This window comes from Callospermophilus lateralis, chromosome 2 (genome assembly GCF_048772815.1).
Source record: "Callospermophilus lateralis isolate mCalLat2 chromosome 2, mCalLat2.hap1, whole genome shotgun sequence".
NCBI lineage: Eukaryota > Metazoa > Chordata > Mammalia > Rodentia > Sciuridae > Callospermophilus > Callospermophilus lateralis.
This window is the reverse complement of record NC_135306.1, coordinates 52,330,030-52,353,721: the sequence shown is the minus strand read 5'-3', so window position 1 is coordinate 52,353,721 and position 23,692 is coordinate 52,330,030. Positions and strand designations below refer to the sequence as shown.

Genomic DNA, 23,692 nt, shown 5'->3' with positions numbered 1-23,692 from the left:
TGATAGTGAATGTTTAATTTTATGTAATCTGTGTTCTATGGGGAGAAAAGTATTTCTCTCACTAATTCCTTTCTATTAAGCACTGATTTCTACAAAAGGATATCTCGGTGGAACTTATGTTGAAGAATCATCTCGACACTCTGCATTTGTAAAGAAAAAAGATCAAAAGTACAGGAACACTGGCACACACAGGAGCAGTGGGTTATCAGAATCCTCAGAAGGCAGGCAGCAGTTGGTTTATTAAGAAATTATTTAAAATAACTATTTACACAAGCCAAAACAGCCAACTTCTCACTTTTAACAAAAGGGTGTTTTTAATACAATGAACATCCAAGCGTCTCTGGTCATGAGAAAACCTGGAATATATTATACATGCATGAATGTGGCCGGGATGCAGGATATAGGATGTGCTTCCTATCAACAGATTAACACTTCATTTTCATTACTCTAATCTCACCACGGGCTGTGAACACTCTCTTTTTCTTATTTGAACAACAATGGTGCATGAAAAACCAAGCTGACAGGCAGGCGGGGTTCATTAAATGCACAAGGCCTTTATTCCCATAACACATCTCACCTGTAAGAAGCCAGGGTTCTGGCTTCCAGGCTGCCTACTGAAACAAGCTCTCCCAGATGTTGGACTTCTAACTCTTCTACCCCTCTTCCCACTTAATTTATAATAAATGTCAAAGATAAAGTAAAAATGAAAAACTCTTCTCTATGAAGAACTCTATTTAGTAGATAATAGGACTGGTAACATATTTTAAGATTTATCCAGTCCCATGATTAGTTGATTAGTCGTCAAAGGTGTTCAGAAGAACAACAAAAAAAAGTGGATAGGAAGGGAAATGTTGATGTTTGAAGTCTGAGTCAGCATCTCAGCTTGGTATCTCTTTCCCAGATTTTTAAAACAATTTGAAAACTTATTTGAACAAAATTGCAGTTTCCCGCATGTTGAAAATGGCAATGACAAAATAAGAAACAACTGTCTGACTTCCTAATGAATGACAATGAGCAATTTCATCAAAAAGCTATTCTCAGAGAGCAACAAGACTATCTGGCCTAAGGCACCGGTACTGTGAGATTTCTAGGATAGAATGCCTCTTAAGAGTGACCCATCCACAGGCTGATTGCATTTGAGAGTGCTATTTACAAATCCTCACCACACCTAAAAATAAATCACTTAATTGTCATCAACCTGCCAACAAATAAGGTAAGACACTTTCCGTGTGCCTATTCACCACCAATAAATGCACTACCACGTGACAATATGGGATTTTTCATATTTTCCATATCAAGGCAGTAAGTCCTTTTCCAAGTCTGGAACAGGACTTTGGTTTTGTTTCTTTCTGGTACTCTTTCTGTACTTGCTGTAGGTATTTATACCTACAAAAAAAAAAAAAAAAAAGAAGAAGAAGAAGAAGAAGAAGAAGAAAAGCAAAGCAATATTAAGATGATATACCAGATAACACTGCTGATTCTGAGTTATGTTCTGACATGAAGTTCAATAAAAATAATGTTTGCAGGCATTCTTCCTGAAGGGACATTCTCATGAACACACTCGGTGTATACTCACTCCCCATATCTTGAAAATGGCATCCCAAACATGCCCACTGCCCTCTGGCACTGGCAGAGGGCACATCAGTGGGCAGCTTTCTTTACCCATGCCTGATTAGGTGCCCCAAATAGCCATCCTAATGATGTAACTCAATTAAATCTTTCTTGCTTTAATTTTAATAGAAGAAAAAAAACATTATTAAAATCCTGCTAATGGAGGTTCTCATTTTAATATTAGTTTTGTTATTAGGTTAAGCCAGCTGAAAGTCATTATTTTTTGTCATGTAAAATATTCATTACCCTGAAATTTTTCTTTGAAGACACCCAGTTCAGGCAATCTGATCATCAAATGTGAGTCTTGAGAACTATCTAGAGAACCAAAAGCCACTAAAAGGCACTTCAGCAAAGTTGAAAAATTCAAGACAATCACACAACATAATAACAGGTAAATACTGGAAGCCATGTCTTCCATATAAAATACTTTTTGATCTTTTCAATTTTAATAATCTCTATGCCTTGTGAGACAATGAGTTAACATTTACTAATACAAAACGGCACTGAATCCTCCTTAGGTGTTACATGTCTTACATTTCCATTTCATAACGTCATCCGTTCATATTGGCCCTGCCATCAGTTCAATTCCTTTTCTAAGTGTTCCAGTTAACTCTTATCATCTAGTTTGTCTTCATCATATCCTCTACCTAATGTACCGCCCCTTTTGTTTTCCACCTTCTAAGAAACTGCTGTCGTGTAGATATTAAGTCTTATAGTATAAAATAGTAAGTCTATGGTATAAAATAGTAAATCTTATAGTCCCAAAAAAAAAAAAAAAAAAAGGAAAAGAAAGCAAAATCTCTCTTCAGTTATAAGCTAAGCACTTTCTTACACAGGCTAAGGATCAAAATGAGCTGCCTTTCAGCAACTCTGAATGATAAGCCCAGGCCCCTGTTTAAAGAACCCTTCTAAGAGCACAGCTTGGGACAGTCCCTCTGTCACCACATACATGAGGATAACTCCTCTTTCCCTGTATCTCTGCTAGAAGGATGGACTGGCAAAAGGTTGATTTATTCAGTTATTATTAGTTATAGGTACATTTCCATCTCTTCAAATTAAGTCAAAAGGAGCCAGTAAAAGGAAGAAAGAATTTAGAATAAGAAAAATGAGGAGAAAGGAGAATAAAGTCAGAAAAAAATTAGGTCTCTGAGAAAAATAATAGGAAGTTAGAACACACTAACCTGTATTTAGGTCATTAAGTAAATTTCTATCAACAAAAAAATAATAAGATTTATAAATCAACACCCCCCCTTGACACATAAACCCCAAAGACAGTAGCAAAATAACATTATACAGTTCCAAAGTATTGAGTAAATAAGATGTTAGATGCACTCAAGGGAATCAGTAGTTTCAATGAGTAACTTCCTACAGCTCAAGATTATTTTCCTTTTCTTTACAGAGAAAAATGAAAAACTGATGGGCTTAATTAAAGAAAAACAAAGGCATATTATTTTGTTGTTAAAGGATCAATTCTTTTTTTTAATTGGAATGATGATTAATAAGCTGAGAATCTGGTTTCTAAACTCGTCAGTTTGAGTAATGCGTTGTTTTTCCAGGAGCATTTCCATTAAGGAAAACTGTGAATGAAGCAAAAGATACAGCGTTTCCCCTCTTCTCCAGATCCCTGCACTCTGTGGCATGAAATGCTACACACAGCGTTTGAACAGAATGACACTGCACACTGTCCTCACCCACATGAACGCCAGTCATAAATTTTTCACCTGAGGGTTTGAATGTACACTATGAAATTTGCGAGGCTTCCTACAGGGAACATACAAATTAAAAAAAAGAATCAATACTTTTATCTTTTCCTATTCTCTAAAGTTTCTTTTAAATCTAGAAAGGTGACGGCAGTACAGGTCATGTTCAATGATCGGAAATGTGGGTTATCCAGATGTCACAACACCAGGCATCATTTTGGGGGTGTCATCTGCACCCTCCTCACATATTATGACTTCTTAAAGTTTGAAATGCTCAGAATTTTTTTTTCTTAATTTTCCTGCACATTTACTAGTTTATCTTATTTGGGGGGAGGGGTCCCTCTGTTACTTGTTATTTTGCTCAGGCTGTTGTTTCTGAACTATGCCCCTTTCCCTTTTTTCCTCTTAAGCTTAGTAGTTATTAAAGTTCCTTGAACAAGGTCTCTGACTCCCTTTCCCCACCCCTCCAATCTCCAACTCCCAGGTCTAGTAGATGAGAATCACCAAGCCAAATGTGGGAGCCAGCCGCTTTCCTGGAAATAAAAATGGCATCAGCTTTGGCAGACAGAGGTGAGATCAACCATTTCCACAACCAACAATCTTCTGACCAAGACCTAGAGAAGGGTGGTCACTGAGCACCAACGATCTACCACAAAAAGTACAGGAAAATTTGCACATGGTGAAGAATACACTCTTACACCCATAACAAACCAGGCTCCAAGCCTTAAATGAAAGGAAATCTTGGAACCATTATGTCCCACGTTCTTTCCACAATAACAAGCAGAAGTCCCAGAGAAAATTTCTTTCACCAAAAAAAGCCCAATTCACTGTTTTCACTACTGCCACAAAGTTCTCTGACAGCACTCTTTGGGTGAGGGGTGGTGTGGGGGGGTTAACTCCTAAAATAATTTAAACACTATGGTTCCGATTATGGGTATAAGGTAAAAGCAAATTCCAACTTCTTCTCATTCCCCTTGATATATGTTCTAACCTAGAGGGCCAGTTTCAGAAAATACCTCTATGGCTCTTCAGAATCATTATCTACTTAAGCTTACAAGGCATATACTGGCTAAAGCAGATTGTAACGGTGGGTGCCCACTGTAACTTTCTCTGAGTGAATGTGTGTAATGCACATCAGGTGGAAAGGAAGAAGCACTGCTAGTTTTGTTTTTCATTGAAGTGGATGACGCCAGCTCACTATCTATAACGGACTGTTCCTTTGGAATCGGCTCCCTGTGTCACAACGACCTGGCAAACTCGAATGCTTTCACTATCACTGGAGTCCTTGCAATCCTGCCTTGGCTGCCACCCATTCCCTTTTGCCCCAACTTCTTAGTGATGCCTTACTCAGCATCTAATTAGTTAGGGAGGATTTGCCGTGGCTCTTAACCCTGACACAGGAGTGGGAGGCTATACTGCTGTGGAAGCCCAAATCAGTCCTGTTACTGCATTAATCAATTTCCATAAAGCTATACATGAATAATTGGATTTATCATTGAATGTGAAGATACAATTATAAATACAATTATTAAAAATATCTATAATTATAGATAAGATATCTAGACCTTCAGGGATTTGGTTTTCAACTGTGGTTACTTAAATCACCTTAGCAAAAGGTGGTAGGAATTATATAAACACAATGGACCTGTTTGCAGATGACAGAAAAATACAGTAGGTGAAATTAAATAATTTCAAAATGCTTACCTACTGTGTTCAGATTTATTTAAATGTCTCATGTTGAAAATAAACTTGAAATACATGCACAGGTTTTAATATATACTGCATACAAATCTGAGAATATATTTATGCATGCTTTATTTGCATTCATGTGGAATGCTATATGTACATGACCTACTACTTTCCCATTTCATTACAAACTAGACAGTACCTGTTAAGTGAAATCTGCATGTTAGCCATAGACTTGCAAAGTACAGGCCAAAACATAAGTACCTGTCTCTATGCTATAATTTCCACTTTAACAAATACCTAAATATTCTTATTTTGGTGTTATATTATCAAAATGGATGTTAAGAATTATATTTGAATAAATGTCTAGAGTTTAAACTTCAAAATAAAACATATTAGCACTCAAACTAGAGGGAAACCTAAATCAAGGGTGGAAGCCTAATAATTCAACAGGCTAAAATTGTGCGCCTCCTAATATAAATATTTATTTTAGCACAGAGATCATAAGGTTGGTCATTTTTTTTAAAGTAAGACATGATTACCAAAATACACCAACTGTAAGGAGGGAAATAAAAGAGGAGGAGAGAAAAATTGCCGAAAGAAACCTAGGGATGGAAGATGCCTGGCAATGAAAGTCATTTTCAAAGACCATTAACTATTAACTGCTTTACTCAGGGCTCTTATTAAACAAGAATATTCATTCTATGTTAAAGGAGATGTCTATTTGAGTGGGATATGGTTTAGAATGAAAATGTATTGTATGAACTGTAAAGAATCAAACCACCATCACAATTAAGCATCTGACTTACAAGAAATACTGTATATGTGCCTTTTAAATTGTTAGTACTTACAGTCAAATTATTTCTGGAGGGGCAGGAAGTCAAAAAAAACAACAACATCATTTTCATTTTAAAATATAAACCCCACAAACTGAGACTGTAATTTTGTCTTTATGAATTGAAAGAACTAAAAGACTATTGTGAGAAGAATTCATATTGAGCATGCTTTTAATGGATTCCATCAATGTTGTTATATATTTCTTATAATATATTTTATTTATCATTTCTTTGAAAAATGCTAGATTTTATACTAGCAAGAAAGTTTACTTTGCTGTCATATCTCTGGTGAGCAGATGCTCTGGTATTAATATAAATCGCTGATTTAATTTTTAGCTTTCTTGGTTTGCCCCTCACCTATCTAGGAAATGATTTCTCTGGTGATAACTAACACATCATGCTAATGAGAGAATCTAATGCACAATAGAAAAATGTCACTACTAATAATATTTGCATGAAGTTAAATAAAGCAACTGTAAGAGAATGTCAGACAGTTGTTCTTTAATAAGACACAGTTTCACAATGAAATTATGTTGTTAATTTTGTTACATCATTGGGTGAATCCTAAATTACTACATAATGATGCACAGAGTCATTTATAATTCTTAGTATTTCACTTGAGTCTGAAAGGAGACCTTATTAAGGGATCTACATTTTATTTGAAACAGGTTAAATATACTTCACCAATATTAAAAGATAAATGCCTCTAGTAATTTGTGAAATGTGGACTATAGTCATTTACCTGTATGGTTTTGTTTCTCTAAAAAGACTTAAGAATTTAGATTATTCCATCTCTTGAGTTCATTAAAAGAATTTTATTTGCTATTTCTGTAAACTATAAAAAATACATAACAAATTGGAAAATCATCTTTTAAAGTCTAATATATATACATATATTATATACATATATATATTCATGTTCTTGAACTTTCCAAAAACAGGCCTTAATTGTTGCTTTTAACAGTATCTCATGAGCATATACTGAGCAAAATAAGGTTCTGGGCTATAGGAAATGAGCAGAGAAGAGTGAAAGGTTTCTGGCCATTCTTGACCTGTCACTCATCAAACTGACCCAAGAACTCCTTTACAAAAGTCAATAGTTATGCCCTTCAAGGATCTCAAATATTCATCTGAATATAAAGAAATTATTTTTTAAAAAAAGAAAATTATGCTTCAATGTTGGAAGGAGGAAAATGGAGTCAAACAGTCACATCTCAAACTTTAGGGAACATAATTAATCCCACCAAATCTAAACTGATTTTGGATTGTGATGTCTTTTTCTTAGCATTAGACAGAATGAAAGATTTATATTTAAGTAAATCCAACTTTGCACATATTAAATAAAGGATAAAGACTTTTACATCCCTGCTTCCCAATTTATCATAAGACACATTTCCCACAAATTTTTCTCTACGTAAATACTAAAAGTTTTTAAACATTTTATAATAGCCCTACCCATCAGTCTTTTCTAATGTTTAAAGAAATAATAAGAGAAATATTAGTTTTTATATTATGAAATTTGGAAATAAAAAAATGTGCCAAATAAATTTTATTCATTTTATGAGCTGAATAAATTTTTACTTAGAAATTAAAATCTTCTAGAAAAACCCTATTAGGCCTTAGAAATGAGATATACAAAATCTTGCATACTTGATTAAATTGAACAAACTTTTTCCTGTAACAAAAATTGGCTTAATACGGATATTGAACTAATATTTCTCAAAATTGTCGACTTCAATAGTGTCTCTTACACACACACACACACACATACACACACACACACTCATGCTGAATCAGCACTGCTGATGAACTATAGGTAAGGAAAACAAACATTAAATATGTACAGCACATAGACTTAGATATATACATAGTTTGAATTTAAGTTTACACAATATTTATACAAACCGAAATGTCATCTTGAAGGAGAAAAACATACACATACACATGTTACTCATACCCTCTTTTACGTGCTTTCCAAAAATGCACAGAAGGTAAATATTTAGTAACCATGACAGGAAAAAAAGGGAGAGGGGGAATCGCTAACTACATTGAAATTTTTAAAAAATAATAAAGAAAACATATTAAAATAGTTAAGTAACAATACATTTTTAAATTGTGATTTTTCAACCTTCATAAATAGTATAATTAATATTAGTTTTAAACGGCATCATTAAGCATAAATTACTTCCCTATAATCTTATTATTTTCATATAGTCACCAATGCTCACTATTACACATACTTCATACAGGTACACACAAAACAGATTTTTGTATGCCCACACAGAAACAGCTGGATCAACAACATCATGACAGCTTAGTTGTACAAGTTTCTCTAAAAGATATATTTTCCTACTTTCGACCCATCATTTGTATAATTTACTTTTGTTTATTTTTTAGTAAAATGTTTTGCATGACTTAAAGTCTCCTTAGATTCAAATCTACTTGGAAATGGGCTAGTGCCAAAGAAGCAATCTAACACCATCTATGTGGTTCAATAGCCATTTATCAATTGATCATTATCTCTATCTGGTTTTATTAACTCTTTTCTAGCTAGAGGGAGACCAAAACCAATCTTCCTCTCCAAAACATATATACACACATACACACACACACACAGACACACACAGAACCTTCACTAACTTAAGGAAAATCCTGAAGGTGACATCTAATTTTAAAAGTGTGGCACAAGTTATTTGGTTCTAAGGTTAGTGAAAACACAGTGTGTTCCAACCACAAGAGAGCCACCCAAGCAGGAATGTTGGGCAGAAAAACACCTCTCTCAAAGCATGCTGCACTGACAAGGAGCATCTCTGTAAGGAAATGAACTTTTCACTTGCAAGAATGGGAAATGGCACATAAAGAGTTGCTTATTGGGTTTATGTTGATTGTATTTAAATCCCAGCTTACTGTATCAGCAGTAATCAGGGTCCCTCTACAGGATGTCAAAATACACCTTATTCACATCCATTTATCCTATCTAGAACTCTGTGATAAAAATGTTTGCCATCTGAAATGCTGCAAGACTTGGCTATATGTTCTATCTTTGGCAAATGCATTTTAAACTTGTGGCAGTTTACAGTGTGACAAATTATTTTCTTTCTTTCTTCAATCAACAATTTCAAAAAAAATCTAACTCAAACTATTTAATTTCTGTGAACTCTTACATACAAAAGAGGTCATTTAAAAAGCAGTTACAAAATGGGTGAACCATCAATTTCTTAAGCGTCGCCATCTACTTAAAATCCCAATGTATGTGTCAGGACTACTTTCGTGCGGTGTGGATGATAAACTAACTCTTGCTTTGTGTGGGTTTGGTGTAGGCTTTTGAAAAAGCAAGACGTGTCTAAGGAGGGAGGCACCAGGGAACTTCCCTCCCTCACTTGAGCACAGTCCAAGATGAAAGTTTCTGGGTTGTTTCCCCTTCGCTTCCTCTTACCCTCGCTCCCCCGCGGAGCCGCAGAGCCAGCAATTGTGCAAGAGGAGCTGGGCGCGCAGGGCGCGTATCACGGAGCGCATGGTACGAGCTGCCGGCCGGTGATTAATTATCAGTTCCCGCTGGCCTCGCGCTCACACAGCGGCTCTCCGGGCAGAGAGCACGCCGAGCTGCCTCCGGTGCGGCCCGGACGAAGGAGCGGCTCTGGGGAGGACGCCGAGGCTGCGCCCGAGTGTGAGTGCGCCGGCGGGCGGGCAGGCGAGGCGAGCGGCGGGCGGGCGGGCGTGCCGAGCAGGAGCCGCGCGGGAGCCCGAGCCGGGTGGCGCTGGGAGCGCGGGGCAAGCGCAGGGCAGGCGACCGGCACTGGAGCACCAGCCGGCGCAGCCCACCAAGCGCCATCCTCAGCGACCCTCGGCGCTGACCCTCGGCGCGGCAGCGAAGCCCGCACCGCCTCCTCTCTCCCCGCAGGTCTGAATCGAGCCACAAGAAGTCAGTCGGGCAGTGTGAGGGGCCCCTAGATTTTATGACTGTTTGGTTACAGAAAGGACTCCGAGATAGCAGGCACTTTGACCGAGTGATTCGTAGAGATAGAAAGACACATTTGTTGGGTGATGGCTTTTTCTTTTTTCTTTTTTTTTTTTTTTTAACAGAAAACAAAGAAATGAATTAAGTCTTCGCATGACCCAGGCTGTACTGTGAAACTTTGCAACAAATGCCTTGGCTTTCTTTTACTTCAGTATCCTTTCCCCTTTTTCTTTTAAGGAGCCCTTTGGGAAACCATGAAGTAACGCTGCACATTCCAATAACAATTATGACAAAACAAAGCCTAACTATGAAGGGATCACATTTTCAAAAACATGGAAGAAAAATACCAGTAACAAAAGTGCACAAGACAATTCGAGGTTTCTTAAAAAAAAAAAAAAAAAAAATGAAAGTAACTTACCTGTTGGGACATTCTGAATAAGAGGTTAGTATCAGCGTTTTGCCATGTCCCCATGAACCCTGGTTCAGCCGGAGTCGTTCTGGTTCCGAACTGCATGGAGTTGTCAGTACAGGAGTCTCTTAAAGTCAAGTCTCTTGCCCTCTTTGGCTCTCTGTCTCTCTGTGTCTCTCTTTCTCTCACATCCACTTCTGCCTCTTCTGACTGAAAAGTGAAGGTGGATTTTTTGAGCCTCTTGGCAGCCAGTAGCAGGAGTGTAGTGTAGTTAAGAAGCTGCCTGAACTGTGCATTTCATTTGGGAAGGGGAAGATTTGGGGGAGGGAGGGGGTCAGAGCTTCCTTCGCACCTTCTGCACAGATATCCCTATCATTTATGCATAGATTGCGACTCCCCAAGCTTGCCTTTGCTCAGCTTAACAGCTGCCTGTCAGGTGTGCAGGCAGCACTGGAGACCCAACCATCAGCTTCAAACCCTCAGCCACTGCATGTCATTGGATAGCATAGCTAAGAGTCAACTGCACTGTTCCACTGTCAGGCACCAAATGACACCCTGCACTAACCCCTCCAGACACACAGATACATACACACTGAGGCACACTGCAAGCAGTGCCAGGATCACTGTGCGCAGGGTGAGGGGAAGCTGGGGCCCTTCCCCTCCAATTTTCCCCAACAATGCTTTTTCATATAACATGCAGTATACAACACCAGTCCTTGCTTTAACATTTCTAAAACTGTGATATGTTAAGTATTTTTTTTTTTTTAATTATACTGGAAGAAAGTAAAATATTCTGCTGGAAGAGAATGTAAAGTTGGCTCAGTTTTTGTCTAAATGTTATCTGCTAAAAGTCAGATAGTATGTGCTGGGCTATTTATAACCACATAAAAACTCATAGAGAAAATAACATACATACAGACTTGACCTTACACTCTAAAGAGTAAACAAGTAAACCTAGCAGTTTAACATGAAATGGACAATAAATATTTGCAAAATAAATATATACTACTTGCTATTTTGTACCTCAGGCCATCAATTACTAAACTGGAGATGAAGTAATGAGAAACTGAATGGCAAAGGAAAAAAGTGTACCTTAAAGCTCAAAAGTAGAACAAAATCCTTTATTAAAGTTCCTGAATGAAGCATCTACAATATCCTTTCAAATCATAAAAAAGAAAGAGAGGGGAGAAAAGAAGCCTGTAAAAAGTAATAAATATAAAAACTCGATTTTTCATTCAAAATTTCTATGGAAAGTTCTACAATTTTTTTTCTGCCTTATGAAATATAGACTTGATAGCAAGTTGTATTTTTAATTAAACCAGTTTTAAAACAAAACATCTATTTATTAGGTAATATTTATCGGCCTTATTTATGGAAAAGCAAAACTGAGCAAAATGCACTGTACATAAACATTGTAACTTCAAAATGGAAAGCTAAATTCATGCCATCTCATAAAAGTAGTCAGCAGGAAAAAGCCATCCCTCCTAAACTTAAAATGTAAGGAACATTAATCTTCAACCACCTACAAATATCGAGGACAAATGTACCACTCTCCTTGCTCCTTCTTAACTAAAGAATAACAATAAACCTTACTCTTGGAAACAACAAAAGAAACAGAAAAGAGCTTCAATGGCAGCTCTGTGTCATTAGTGGACAATGAGAAAAGATGAGAAAACGTACACTATGTTGACACAAATGTGCCTTCTCCTCTAGAACCGACATCTCCTGAAAGCTTTTCTGTTAAACTTCCCTCCAGTTCACCACCATTAAGCACAAAAAAGTCTCAAAAGAAGCAAATTCAATATCTGAGAGGAAACAAACAAGAACCCAAAGAATTGTTGCCTTAAAATATATTAAGTCCACCTGTGGTCAATAAAAATATTCTTCAGGGGGGAGACGGGAAAAGCCCCTATGAGTCAATTGTCAACGGTGACTGTACCTTTACTGCTAGCTATTACCCACTTAAACTCCCTCTAAAATTTGCTAGCCTCTTGATTTCTGAAGTGGCACTCAGTGCCTCAGTCAAGCTGCCTGCTCAGCTCCTGACCTTCCCACTAATGGCTGTTATTTGTGGGAGGCTTAAGGACACTGTCAATAGCAAGCTTCCTCCTCGCTCCACTCATGCTCTGTTGTATCGCTTTGCCTGCGTGTTCTCTTGCCTCTCGCTCTCACTCTCCCTCTCTCCTTTCACTCCCTCTTCCTCTTTTGCCAGCCCCCACCCCTTTTTCCTTTCAGTCCTGCAATCCTCTTCTTTCCAGGTATCCTACACACACACACACACACACATACACATACACACACACACTCTCGCGCACGCACACACACTAACAACACAAAAATCAACTGGCATGCAGCAGCAAGCACCTGCAGTAATAGACTCTTTTATTAAAACTGTTATTCTGCAAGACTTGAAATTCCCCATGGACCGGGCCATGTCAAAGCCGATATAATTAACTAGAGGCTCAGCAACGGATCAATTACCAGACAAGCAAGTGATAGTGAAATCAATGAAAGATCATCAGCCACATTATCAGTGTTGCAACTCATTAGGGCAAAACTGAGAAATGTGCTCAAAGCGAGCCCAAGCAAGGTGGCATTACAAAACAAAGGGCTAATTTGGAGACCCTGCTGTGAACAATCTGTAACAGAATTAGCCTTTTTCCCCCTAAACTGCACAGCTCCTTAACTAAATGTGACAGACTGAGAGAAGCAGTTTATTAAGACACCAACCCCAAGTTTATTTAGTTCATAAACTCTCTCCTAGAAAATCAATACAGTCTGTACAGGGTTATTAGGCTGACTAGCTAATACATCCAAATCTGGTATGCCCAGCCAGCAGTCTTCTGACAAAATGCTACCCACAGTAGGCAAACTGAGCTCTTAAGATAGCAGGCAGGGTCTAAGGTGCTCTAGCTGGACAGGTCTGCAATGTAACTATTACCTAGATTTTACTGCCAGAGCCACGCCTTTAAGACACCAGGATATCTTCCTAAGGTTTAAAAAATATGTTCACAGCAGATATATGAGACTTCATCTGCTAAACTGATTTGGTCAAACAAAATCTTCACTAGTTGATAAGACTAGTTCAGAGGACAAGTTTTAATAAGAGACAACCCAAAGATTTACCCATAAATGAATATGTAAGATAAAACATGTTGTGCTTTTGTAGATTGTAAGTTTATAAATCTTCTTTTAAGTAAGTTTTGGAAAATACAAATTTGACCCCTTTAGAAATGCCCAAAATACATTATATGAACTTTCCACTCACTTCCATATATAATATGAAGTATAGAATCCTTGATCTTAGAATAATTTTCTCTAGCAAGGGAGAGAGACTTGTACTATTGTAAGGACACAGGTCCCCCACCCCACCCAACCCCACCCCCCAAAAAAACCTACAAAGCACAAAGATGTCTTGAGTCTTTTCATTGGTTATTTATTCTGGAAATTAGGGAGTAACTATCTGGAATCATTTGTATAACAAAGTTATTTAAAACTAGGGGAATTAAGTGGATGTCACTTCCACAATGATTGCTTTCTGCTGCCCTGAGTCCATCCAGGTATTTCAGGTTAAAAGACCACAAGTACCATAGGCCATGTGTTAGCTTTCTCAGATTTCCTGGTAGTTAGAGATGGACCATGTGAAATAAGTAGTACATCAAGTAGGTCTAATGACACCAAAATTATTAAAGATATTGTGAGAATGTGACCATCTCCCCTCATCACAATCTGTAGCACAAATACACAAAGTAAGAAACTCAATACCTTCCACAATGGTAAAGTAGGTTCAACTTTTGAAAGTGATTTCTGATGCTTATAATATTTTAACATTTAAAATGTTCCAAAAAAAGGACTGCACTTTTAACATGCCATCAGTAGAGTACATTGGCCCTAAGATACTAAATTCTAAACTTGAAAAAAAAAAAAAAAAACATTTTCAGAGGAGTTTAATAAAATCCAATTTACAGATTGCTGCAATTAAACATTTTTTTTTTCTGTAACTTTTGAACGGGCACCTTATCAAGCATTTTGTAAGTCATGTTTGTTTTTTAGTAATCTGTTAAAAAGTCAAGACATATATATTCTAAACCTTACTATAGATTTTAATGCTTTAGATAGTAATTAAAAGTTGTAATTACGGGAAATTTTTATTTTTTAAAACCTTTTTGCATGTAACTAACTACACACTGTGCATGTACCTTCAATGAGATCCAATTAGTTCCAAAGAATTTGCATTTCAGTTAGTGTGGGATAACAAGACTATAGGGAGGCACTATGCAATCCCACCAGCAGAGTAAGAAAGTGTGTTCTTTCTTGTTAGCTCTGTAAGCAGTAATTCCCACAACTGACTGTTTAAAATGTTACTGATCTTTTCAATATTTGGGTACTGAGGTGGGTTTTAGACCTTTTCTTCCATCTTCTAAAAATGAATAAATAAAACAAATATATAAATAAATAAATCACATGTTGATGCAAAAACCAGCCACCATATGAAAAGAAGCAAGTGAAAAGATCTTGCTTTGCATAAATATTTGTGGGGTGCATTTTGTTCTGTTTTGGTTTTAAGGGGAGGAACCGTGCATACTTTCTATTTTGTTCCTTAAAAGTCCCTTGCTTTCTTAAATTAAGTTCTATAACTGGGAGCAGAAAAACTTCACTGAGACTGTTCTTTGTAAATACATATGGTTTTGTGATAAAGGCACACATGCACTACACTGAGAAAGTACTCAAAGAATTTTTTTTTTCTAGCTATGTTTCCAACAATGTAAATCCGGAGCAAATATAAAATAAATGTATAGTTTGTGTACACAATTTAAGAAGCATCTCCAGGACTTCTGTTAGTTTACAGGACAATACCTGTAATTCCCTGGGTTCAGTTCAGCAGCTGTTAACAGATTCCGTAATCTGTAATGACAGTAAACTGGCCTTTGCTCTTCCTTTTATTCACTATTCATTTTCAAGGCTTGGTTAAGTACAGAGCTGGGTTAAAGATCAGTGGTTTTTCATGTGACACACGCTGGTATTCATCTAATGGCTTGTCAAGACAAAACTGTCCCTGTTCTTGCCAAAATAATAAAGATGACGCTCCACATCACATGACAATCAGCACTTCCTTATGGCAAACAACTCAAGGTTTTGTAATTCACTTATTTTATAAGAAAAAATGTGAACTTCCCTTCTGTATGTGGAATTAGGTTGCCATTCTGAAAGGAAATTTTAATTATGTTTTCCCCTCTCTCAACTCTAGAGCAATATGTAAACTAGTTTCTAATCAAACTAGATTTTACCATATAAAAATAATGCTGAAGCTCAAATTTGTAATGCATTAAGGTATATAACTTAATATATGCAAATTATGCAGAAGCAGCAGGCTGGACTCAGTCACAGAGGTGGGGCAACCAATTGAGGAAATGTCATTTTTTCTTGAGAACAAAGTATGGGACTTGCTTTGCAACATCTGTTGGGCTGTGTGAAATGTTAACAGATGTCTTAAGTGGAAAAAAAAAAAAAAGAGAAAGAATTAATAAAGGAAACCTCCTCTGAACAGATAATCCACCCAAATTTCCATATTCCTGAGGAAAAAAGTTGACAGCAGCCTTTTTCCCTTGTGAAACCTGCCATCCCTGTTTTATTGTATTAAGTTTCATTTTCTATGTGAAGTTAAAGGGAAAATTTTTTTGACTCACTATAAAGAAAAGAGAGAAAAAGTAAAACTAACAATAATTCAAATTCAGGTGTTCCCTTTGCGAATAATTAGATCATAATCTAAGTTGCTTTTTTCCCCTTGACTTACAGATGTAATTTGATGAGAGGAGAGTAAAACATTGATCCTTCTTTAAAACACACATACATATGCAGAGATTGAACTATTATTCCACTATTCTGGAAGTTTTATGAAAAGTGAAGAAAGTAAGATTTAAAAGTAGCTCTTATAAGTTCTGATATGAACCATCCTCTTTACTCATGAAGGTATTCGGCTGCAAAATTAAGACTCACCTAACATTTACACCTAAATCTTGGCTTTCCAACTGGCTCCTAATTTTTTTCCATTACCATCCTTGTAAGGGATGAAACACTGTCTTTAATAGCCAAGTGTTCCTGAGTAGTAACATCTGATGGTTGTGAAAACTTTTGGAGTACTAGCTGGATTTAAACTTTAAGGAACCTGGAAAAATTAACTTGCTTATTTAACAATTCTCCTTAGTGTTTCAATTTATTAGACGATCTAGCCAAATCTGAATGTAGCAGCCCTTAATTCAGATTTAAAACATGACACATGCATGCCAATTACTGAACCTAATTTAGTGTCTACGTAGGAATAAATTCAACTTTGCACCTATATTCTTTTATAAGTCTTCCTCTTTAGAGATATCAAATCTATTGCTTATTCTTATAAAAAACTTAGGACATGTATTTGGGTTAATAGCTTATGGATTAACTAATTCAAAATGTACTTAAGGATATCTGAGAATTCAAATGAGGGAAGAAAACATAGTGCTGTCATCTTCGACAGTCTCAATCACCGTCCCTTATCCCCTGTGAAAGTATGTGTTAGAATTGTACATGTTACTTCCTATTTACAACAACACGTTTGCCAGATTGCTCTCGCGGCCTGGGCTGGGCATTTCAACATATAGAAGCCTCAGCCAGAACAGCCTGAAGATTTCAGGGGACAAGATCATGGTTCAAGTTGTAAATAAGATGTACAGACATGCCTTCAGTTTTTGGTTAGTTTTCTGCCAAAGTATTGTGGATCTCAAATCCTCTGGTGTTGATACTCACAGGAACACCACATCAGAGCACAGAACAAAAATAATTGCTCTGCCAAAAAAAAAAAAAAAAGTCACCTACACTGAGGTTTGGAAAAGTTAAGCACTAATAATATCATTATGTGACCAAGAGAGGAACACAGGCCTCCTAACGTAAGGCTTGAATAAGACATGGGTTTAAATCACTTTAAAAAGTAGCATGCACATCCCCCATGAGGAAATGGTACCTAAAAGCTTCACCCTTCTACAGCTAAAGGAAGAAACTGCTCCGGCTGACACTTGTCTCTGTACCAATTGGAACAATCAATGTGATGCAGCATCTGCTGACAGCCACATCAGGGGCTTGGTTTCACAGACATACATAAAGGAAATATCCAAATGCCATAATCCTTTGATAATGAAAAGATCTGGGAAGGGTGTGGTAGATAAGGTAGTTGACAAAATGTTAGGGAAAGGATGGGTCCTTAGAATCCAGGTTCAGGTACAAAAGCATCTAAGGTCAGCCTGAATCTCGAGTCTACAAAAGATTAAACATTTTTACCTTACCTGTTTTGGTTTAAAAACAAAAGAGTGACTTTAATCTTTTCTCATATGAAAGCAGTTGACAGTGACTTCTTTCTATCATAACTTATGGTCAACAGTTCATAATAAAATCTTCTACACAAAAAGAATCAGTGATGTTTTTCCTCAAATGAAGATGAAAAAATAGGCTAGGGCAGGGGAGATGCATGGTCATTCTTTCATATGACCATGGACATTGCACGACTATAAAAATAATATTAATTTTTTAATTTACTTCCTTATAAAAAGACTGTGGAGTGAGAAATTTGAGCCCTAGTTTAAAAAAAATTCATAGTAATAAATTACTGTCAAAAAGGAAGATTGAGATTCACAGACAACTAAGAAAATGATGTTGTAGGGCAGGGCTCAAACCTTATGAAATTATTTGAAAAATAACATTGCCTTTAGAATTACTACCGACCAAATCAATACTATAGATAATACTCCTTTATGTGCAATTCACAAACCTAAAAAATAGTGAAATCCTAAGTTTCATCATAAAACCAAAGATTATTTTATATACATACATACATACATATATATAAATGAAAAGTGTTGAAACAAAGCACATTTGAATGATCTTGGAAATTGTTTTCAAAATTAAGAAAGCCAGAAGATGTCAGAAACCTACTAACGGCAAGTTAAAAATAGGAAGAATTAACAAGTAACTTTTTTTTTTTTTTTGGTACCTGGGATTGAACCCAGGGTACCTTATGACTGAGCTTTTTATTTGAGGCAGGGTCTCACTAAGTTGCTGAGGCTGGTCTTGAACTTGCAAATCTCCTGCCTCAGCTTCCCAGGTTGCTGGGATTACATGTGTGTGCCACCACACCCAGTTTAACAGGTGACTTAAAGGTCTGAGTAATGATTAGCTACTCAGATCTCAGGTAGGTAATTACCTACCAGTGGCTGGGGAAGGGTATAAGGAGAGCTTTTGAGTAACACTGCTTATCTCCGTCTAGTTGGTAGTTCTGGGTACATTAACCATATAAAAATTCATCAGTCTGGGGCTAGGGATGTAGTTCAGTGGTAGAGTGCTTGCCTTGCATGCGTGAGGCCTGGGTTTGGTCCCCAACACCATGTAAAAATAAATTTAAAAAAAGAATAATAAAGATATTGTGTCCATCTACAACTAAAAAAATACTTTTTTAAAAAATCATCAGTCTGTATACTTACAATTGGTACACTTTTCTGCATGTACATTTTTCAGTTCTAAAAGTTTACTACAACTTTCAGTGGTACTACTACTAGAAACAGTGATAACAGTAAACTATCCCTAGAACTACATGGTAGGAAAAAAAGGAAAGATAATGGAAAATATAAATAAGAAAGGGTGGAGAAGTGAAGAGACAGATGAAGGCAGGTATTTTATCACAATCAAAATCATTCAAATAACAGCCACTAAATCTACTGCTTGCAACAATTTCTTCGGAGGCAAGAAGGGTTAGAAAACAAGCAAATATCTGAGTTTCACAGCATGAGGATGAGTGTGAAAGACAGCAGAAGAGTGGGAGAAAGAATGATTAGGTGAGAGAAGCCTTAGCTAGGCCATGAAAGCATGTGAGCACATCCAAGTGACTTAAATGGAAAAGAGCAACTTACCTCAAGTTGAGATGCATCAACCCCACAACATGGGATCTTGAAATGTGCTTGCCAGTCTTGTTCACTAAGCCTGCCCTCTGACTTGTAATTAAGACGATTTGGAGGTGGGGTGGGCACAAAGCGTGCCTGTTGAGAGATTGGAAAAGGAAATTACATGTAAGTAATACAAGCACTGAGTACATCAAGACAGACTTTATTTTAAAAAACAGCAATTACAATATACTCCTCTGATCACCCAAACACCTTTTTAAAAGAGTTAATAGTTTCTAAGGCATACAACAATCAACAGTTGTATAAATAAACCCTGGGAAGAATAAAAGTAACAAAGCAGGAATAACTGAATAATTTGCTGACTAGTGATGAATATACTTTGGTCCTAACTAGCTCAATCTCTTTATCTCTTGCCCCCTACCTCTGATCCCAGCTCCTAGCTGTGCTGGGGATGGAAACCTAGGGCCTAACGCATGGTAGGCAAGTGCCCTACCACTAAGCTTTACCTCCAGCCCACTCAATTTCTTCTTCTTCTTCTTTTTTTTTTTTTTGCTGGGGGGAGGGTCAGTGCTGGGGATTGCATCTAGGACCTCACACATGCCAAGAACAGGTTCTGCCACTGAGCTATACCCCAACCCCTAGCTCAATTTCTTACTTCCTTTTCTCATACTTGTTATTGAAACAGTCATCTAAATATTTTAGCCACCATTAGGGATGTTTTATCAAGGCCTTACTTGCCAAGAATAAAAAGCTGTGAGGAACACAAAAATTAAGACACAGGCTCTGCTCACAAGAAGTTTACAATTTAGGCCGGGTGCAGTGGTACATTCCTGTAATCCCAGCAGCTCCAGAGGCTGAGGAAGGAGATCACAAGTTCAAAGCCAGCCTCAGCAAAAGCGAGGTGCTAAGCAACTCAGTGAGACCCTGTCTCTAAATAAAATACAAAATAGGGTAGGGGATATTGCTTAGTGGTAGAGTGATCCTGAGTTCAATTCCCAGTACCCAAAATAAAACAAAAAAGAAGTTTCAGTTTAGTACAGAAACCATGCACAAAAATCACCATATATTAAAAACAGAATATGGTAAGACAAACCATAGTGGGATTCTATTTGAGAAGAAGATTCCTTCCATCCAGTATGGTAAAAGAAAGTTTCTAAGCAGACATGGCATTTGCTCTGAGAAATGAAGAACTTTTCTACATAAGCAATCCAATTTTACTAGAACATAAGGTAGGGAGTGTGTAGAGCAAAAATTAATCAAAGATGGAAGGTCAATAGACGTTACTATAATAGTAAAAGTCCACTATAAAGAGTGACTGTTTTCCCAGTGGCTGGGGAAGCTAAGGCAGGAAGATCACATGTCAGAGACCAGCCTCAGAAACTTAGCAAGGCCCTAAGCAACTTAGCAAGCTCCTGCCTCACAATAAAAATAAATAGAGCTGGGGTTGTAGCTCAGTGGTCAAGCACTTGCCTAGCATGTTTGATCCTCAGCACCACATAAAAATAAATAAATAAAAGTACTGTGTCCATCTATAATTAAAACTAAAAATAAATAAATAAATAGGGCTGGGGATGTGGCTCAGTGGATAAGTGTCCCTGGGTTTAATTCCAGGTAACAAAAATAAATAAATAAAATAAAAATGGTTTGCCATTTATCCCATTATCCATGGACCATCAAAACTGGAAGATTCTAGAAGTTCATCTGGCAATAGTACATTGGCCATAGCTAAAATGTGGAAAGAAAGATACGAAGAGATGAACTAGGAAGCTATTATAATAAACTGGGCAAATGACTACAGGAAATAGGGCTGGGGGGAGAGATCAAGATAAAAAAAACTGTGAAGACAAAACCAAAGGGACAAGAATGACTGACAGGTTGAGGATAACAAATGAGAAGAGTCAATGAAGACACTAGTGCTCTGATAGTATGAGCAAAGGAAAATTGTAGCACTGTCAATAGAAATGGGGATAAACTAGCTTGTGGTAATATATACCAAGCTCAATTTGGGGTACTAGCAGACTCTGCAGATGTCTAGGCAACTAGAAATGTTTAGACAACAGACTAATACTGGAGTCATCAGATCTGAGAACCATCTATATAAACATGACATAAATGGTAAAGACTGTGGCCAATGGTTAGCATCTTGGGGGACACCTTTGGGGAGAAGACAGAAGGAACATTGTTAACAGGAGCATTAGGATTATCTAATGTTCTAAATGGCAAGGTTGACAGAGTTTCAGGAAGTAGGATGGTCACGAGTTTTAAATGTTTCAATAAACAATAGTATATTTAGGGTGTTATAAAATCAAGTGTAGCAATACAACAGTAGGAAAGAAACAAACTGGTAACGATGAACACCAAATTCAGAACAGTGCTTGAGGAACAGGAGAAAAGAACTAGATGGGGGCTTAGCAGTGGCTGGTATAATATAATTTGAATGGTAACACAGAACACTTCAGATGGGTCTGTATATTATAGTTCTTAACTTTGGGAAAATGGGTGTTCAATTTAGCATTCCCAATACGTAGGTGGCTGAAATATTTTATAACTATATTTTGTGTTGTAAGAGTTTTCCAATAGGTCATAGAGAGAATGGAAGGCATATATATAGAATCCATGTTCTACAGAGTTAAGAAATAAATAAGCAATTTATAAATAAAACATGAAATAATTCTTTAAAAAAAATTGCAAGTGAAGTAAGAGAAAGGTAGTCTGAAACATTAGCAGGTCCTTGGAGAAGTTGTAATAATGAGTTGACTGTTTTTTTGTTTTGTTTTTTTTTCCTACAAGAGAAGAAAAAAAAAACGATATGATAGGCAAAGGGGTCAAATCCAGGGGAGAAAAGGATATTAAAGATCTAAGCCAGAGGGGAAATGATACAAAAGGGTCCTAGGAGAGAATGTGGTCAAGAACACAAATGAAACCAGTGTGGCAGTGCAAGCTGGTAATCCCAGCAGGTTGGGCGGCTGAGCAGAAGAACTGTAAACTCAAGGGTATCCTGGGCACAGTGAGGTCCCTTCTCAAAAAATAAATACAGAAAATTTTAAGATAGAGGTTTAAAAAAAAAAAAAGAACACAAGGAAGAAAAATATATTTTTTCCCTCAGAAATCAAAGGTAAGAGAAGAAAAAAATAATAAAAAATATATAAATATATATACATATATATATATATATATATATATATATATATATATATTAAAAAGCTCTCATCTTATGAAGTCACTTTAACCATATATTTTCCCTACTAAATTGTGCACTTGTTAAAAGGGACAGAATTTATCCATCTTTAGTCATCCAGGGCTAAACCAACACTTAAAACTTAAGATGTACTCAATAAATGATAACTGTACAAAAGAAATAATCACCCCAGAAAAAGAAAAGATGAAGTTACCCATTAAAAGAGGCACAACAGGAAGAAATCAAGGACTACTAAGAAAAAAGATGCCAGGTTCAGTAGCACATGCCTATAATCCCAGCAGCTGGGGAAGCTGAGACAGGAGGATCGCGAGTTCAAAGCCAGCCTCAGCAAAAGTGAGGCACTAAGGAACTCAGTGAGACTCTGTCTCTAAATAAAATACAAAATAGGGCTGGGGATGTGGCTCAGTGGTTGAGTAACTCTGAATTCAATCTTTGCTCCTCCCACCTCCGCCTCCCCCTCAAAAAAAAGAATGGAGAAAAGGTTTGGAGAGGGTAAAATGAAATTCAGAATCAATGAGAAATGTTAAATAAAAGAAATGATAGAAAGCAGAAAGGATTCAGCCTTGGTTTCCAAACAAGCATGTCAAGTCACAAGCAAGAGCCTGTGTCTGAGACAGTGTGATTCAGACTTCCCAGTTTGGGAACTGGCAAGGAGTTCTTACATGCAAAGGGAAAAACGCATTGCTCCAAAACATACATCCTAATGGGCAACAGCACATCGTAAACCATTACGATGGGTATTACACAGCGCACCCATCACAAGTAGTTCTCATAAAGAAAATTAAGACACGGCATTGATTTTGGATGAAATTATTTCATCTTTATTTAGGCATACCCAAATTCTAAGTGTTTACTATGCAGTTTTTTCAATGGTGTGAACTTATTATTGGCTAAAGAAATTCCCCAAAGCAAACGAAAATCAAAATACTTTATGCTATGTTACATATGTGATTTCAATGAAGGACCAGGAGATGTGGAAGAATATCAACTCACTAACAAACAAGATAAAGCTGAGAAGAGTTGAGTTGCTCTCCTTACTGTCTTGATTCCAACCCCAAAGACTGTAACTATGGTCCACAGTCACACCAACTCTCAAAGGCTGCATTAATAGAACTCAGCACTTTTAGTCCAGAATACCTCTAGAGAATAGGGAGATGACGGGGGTCCATCACCTGGTCAACATCAGCAGCCCCCAAAGAGTCACCGCAGGGGATGTAGGACAAAGACATTCATCTGCTGCACTGGCAGCCACTATAGTGTGCCTTCCTAACAGACTCCTTTCTGTGAGGACCACTGTCTAAGTGACCTGACACAAAGCTTTATAAAGCAGCATTAATACTGTGGGCCAAAATGAGATTGATCTTTGAGC

The 23,692-nt window shown here is 37.1% G+C and overlaps 1 protein-coding gene and 1 long non-coding RNA gene across 8 annotated transcripts in view; one reads left to right on the top strand and one right to left on the bottom strand.

Annotated features, from left to right (window-relative positions):
- The window catches only part of Bnc2 (basonuclin zinc finger protein 2), a 418,137-nt gene that overhangs the window by 278,084 nt on the left and 116,361 nt on the right, over positions 1 to 23,692 (bottom strand). For all 7 annotated transcript variants that reach the window (XM_076845948.2, XM_076845947.2, XM_076845949.2 and 4 more), the window contains exons 2-3: positions 19,134 to 19,259; positions 10,210 to 10,410 (exon numbers count right to left, since the gene is read on the bottom strand). In XM_076845948.2, the coding sequence (XP_076702063.1) occupies positions 10,210 to 10,410; positions 19,134 to 19,259 (327 nt within the window). The remainder of the gene's footprint in view (positions 1 to 10,209; positions 10,411 to 19,133; positions 19,260 to 23,692) is intronic.
- On the top strand, positions 9,369 to 11,621 carry LOC143392466 (uncharacterized). Its single transcript, XR_013090367.2, has 3 exons — positions 9,369 to 9,500; positions 10,029 to 10,233; positions 11,229 to 11,621. It is a non-coding gene; the product is annotated as an uncharacterized LOC143392466 (long non-coding RNA).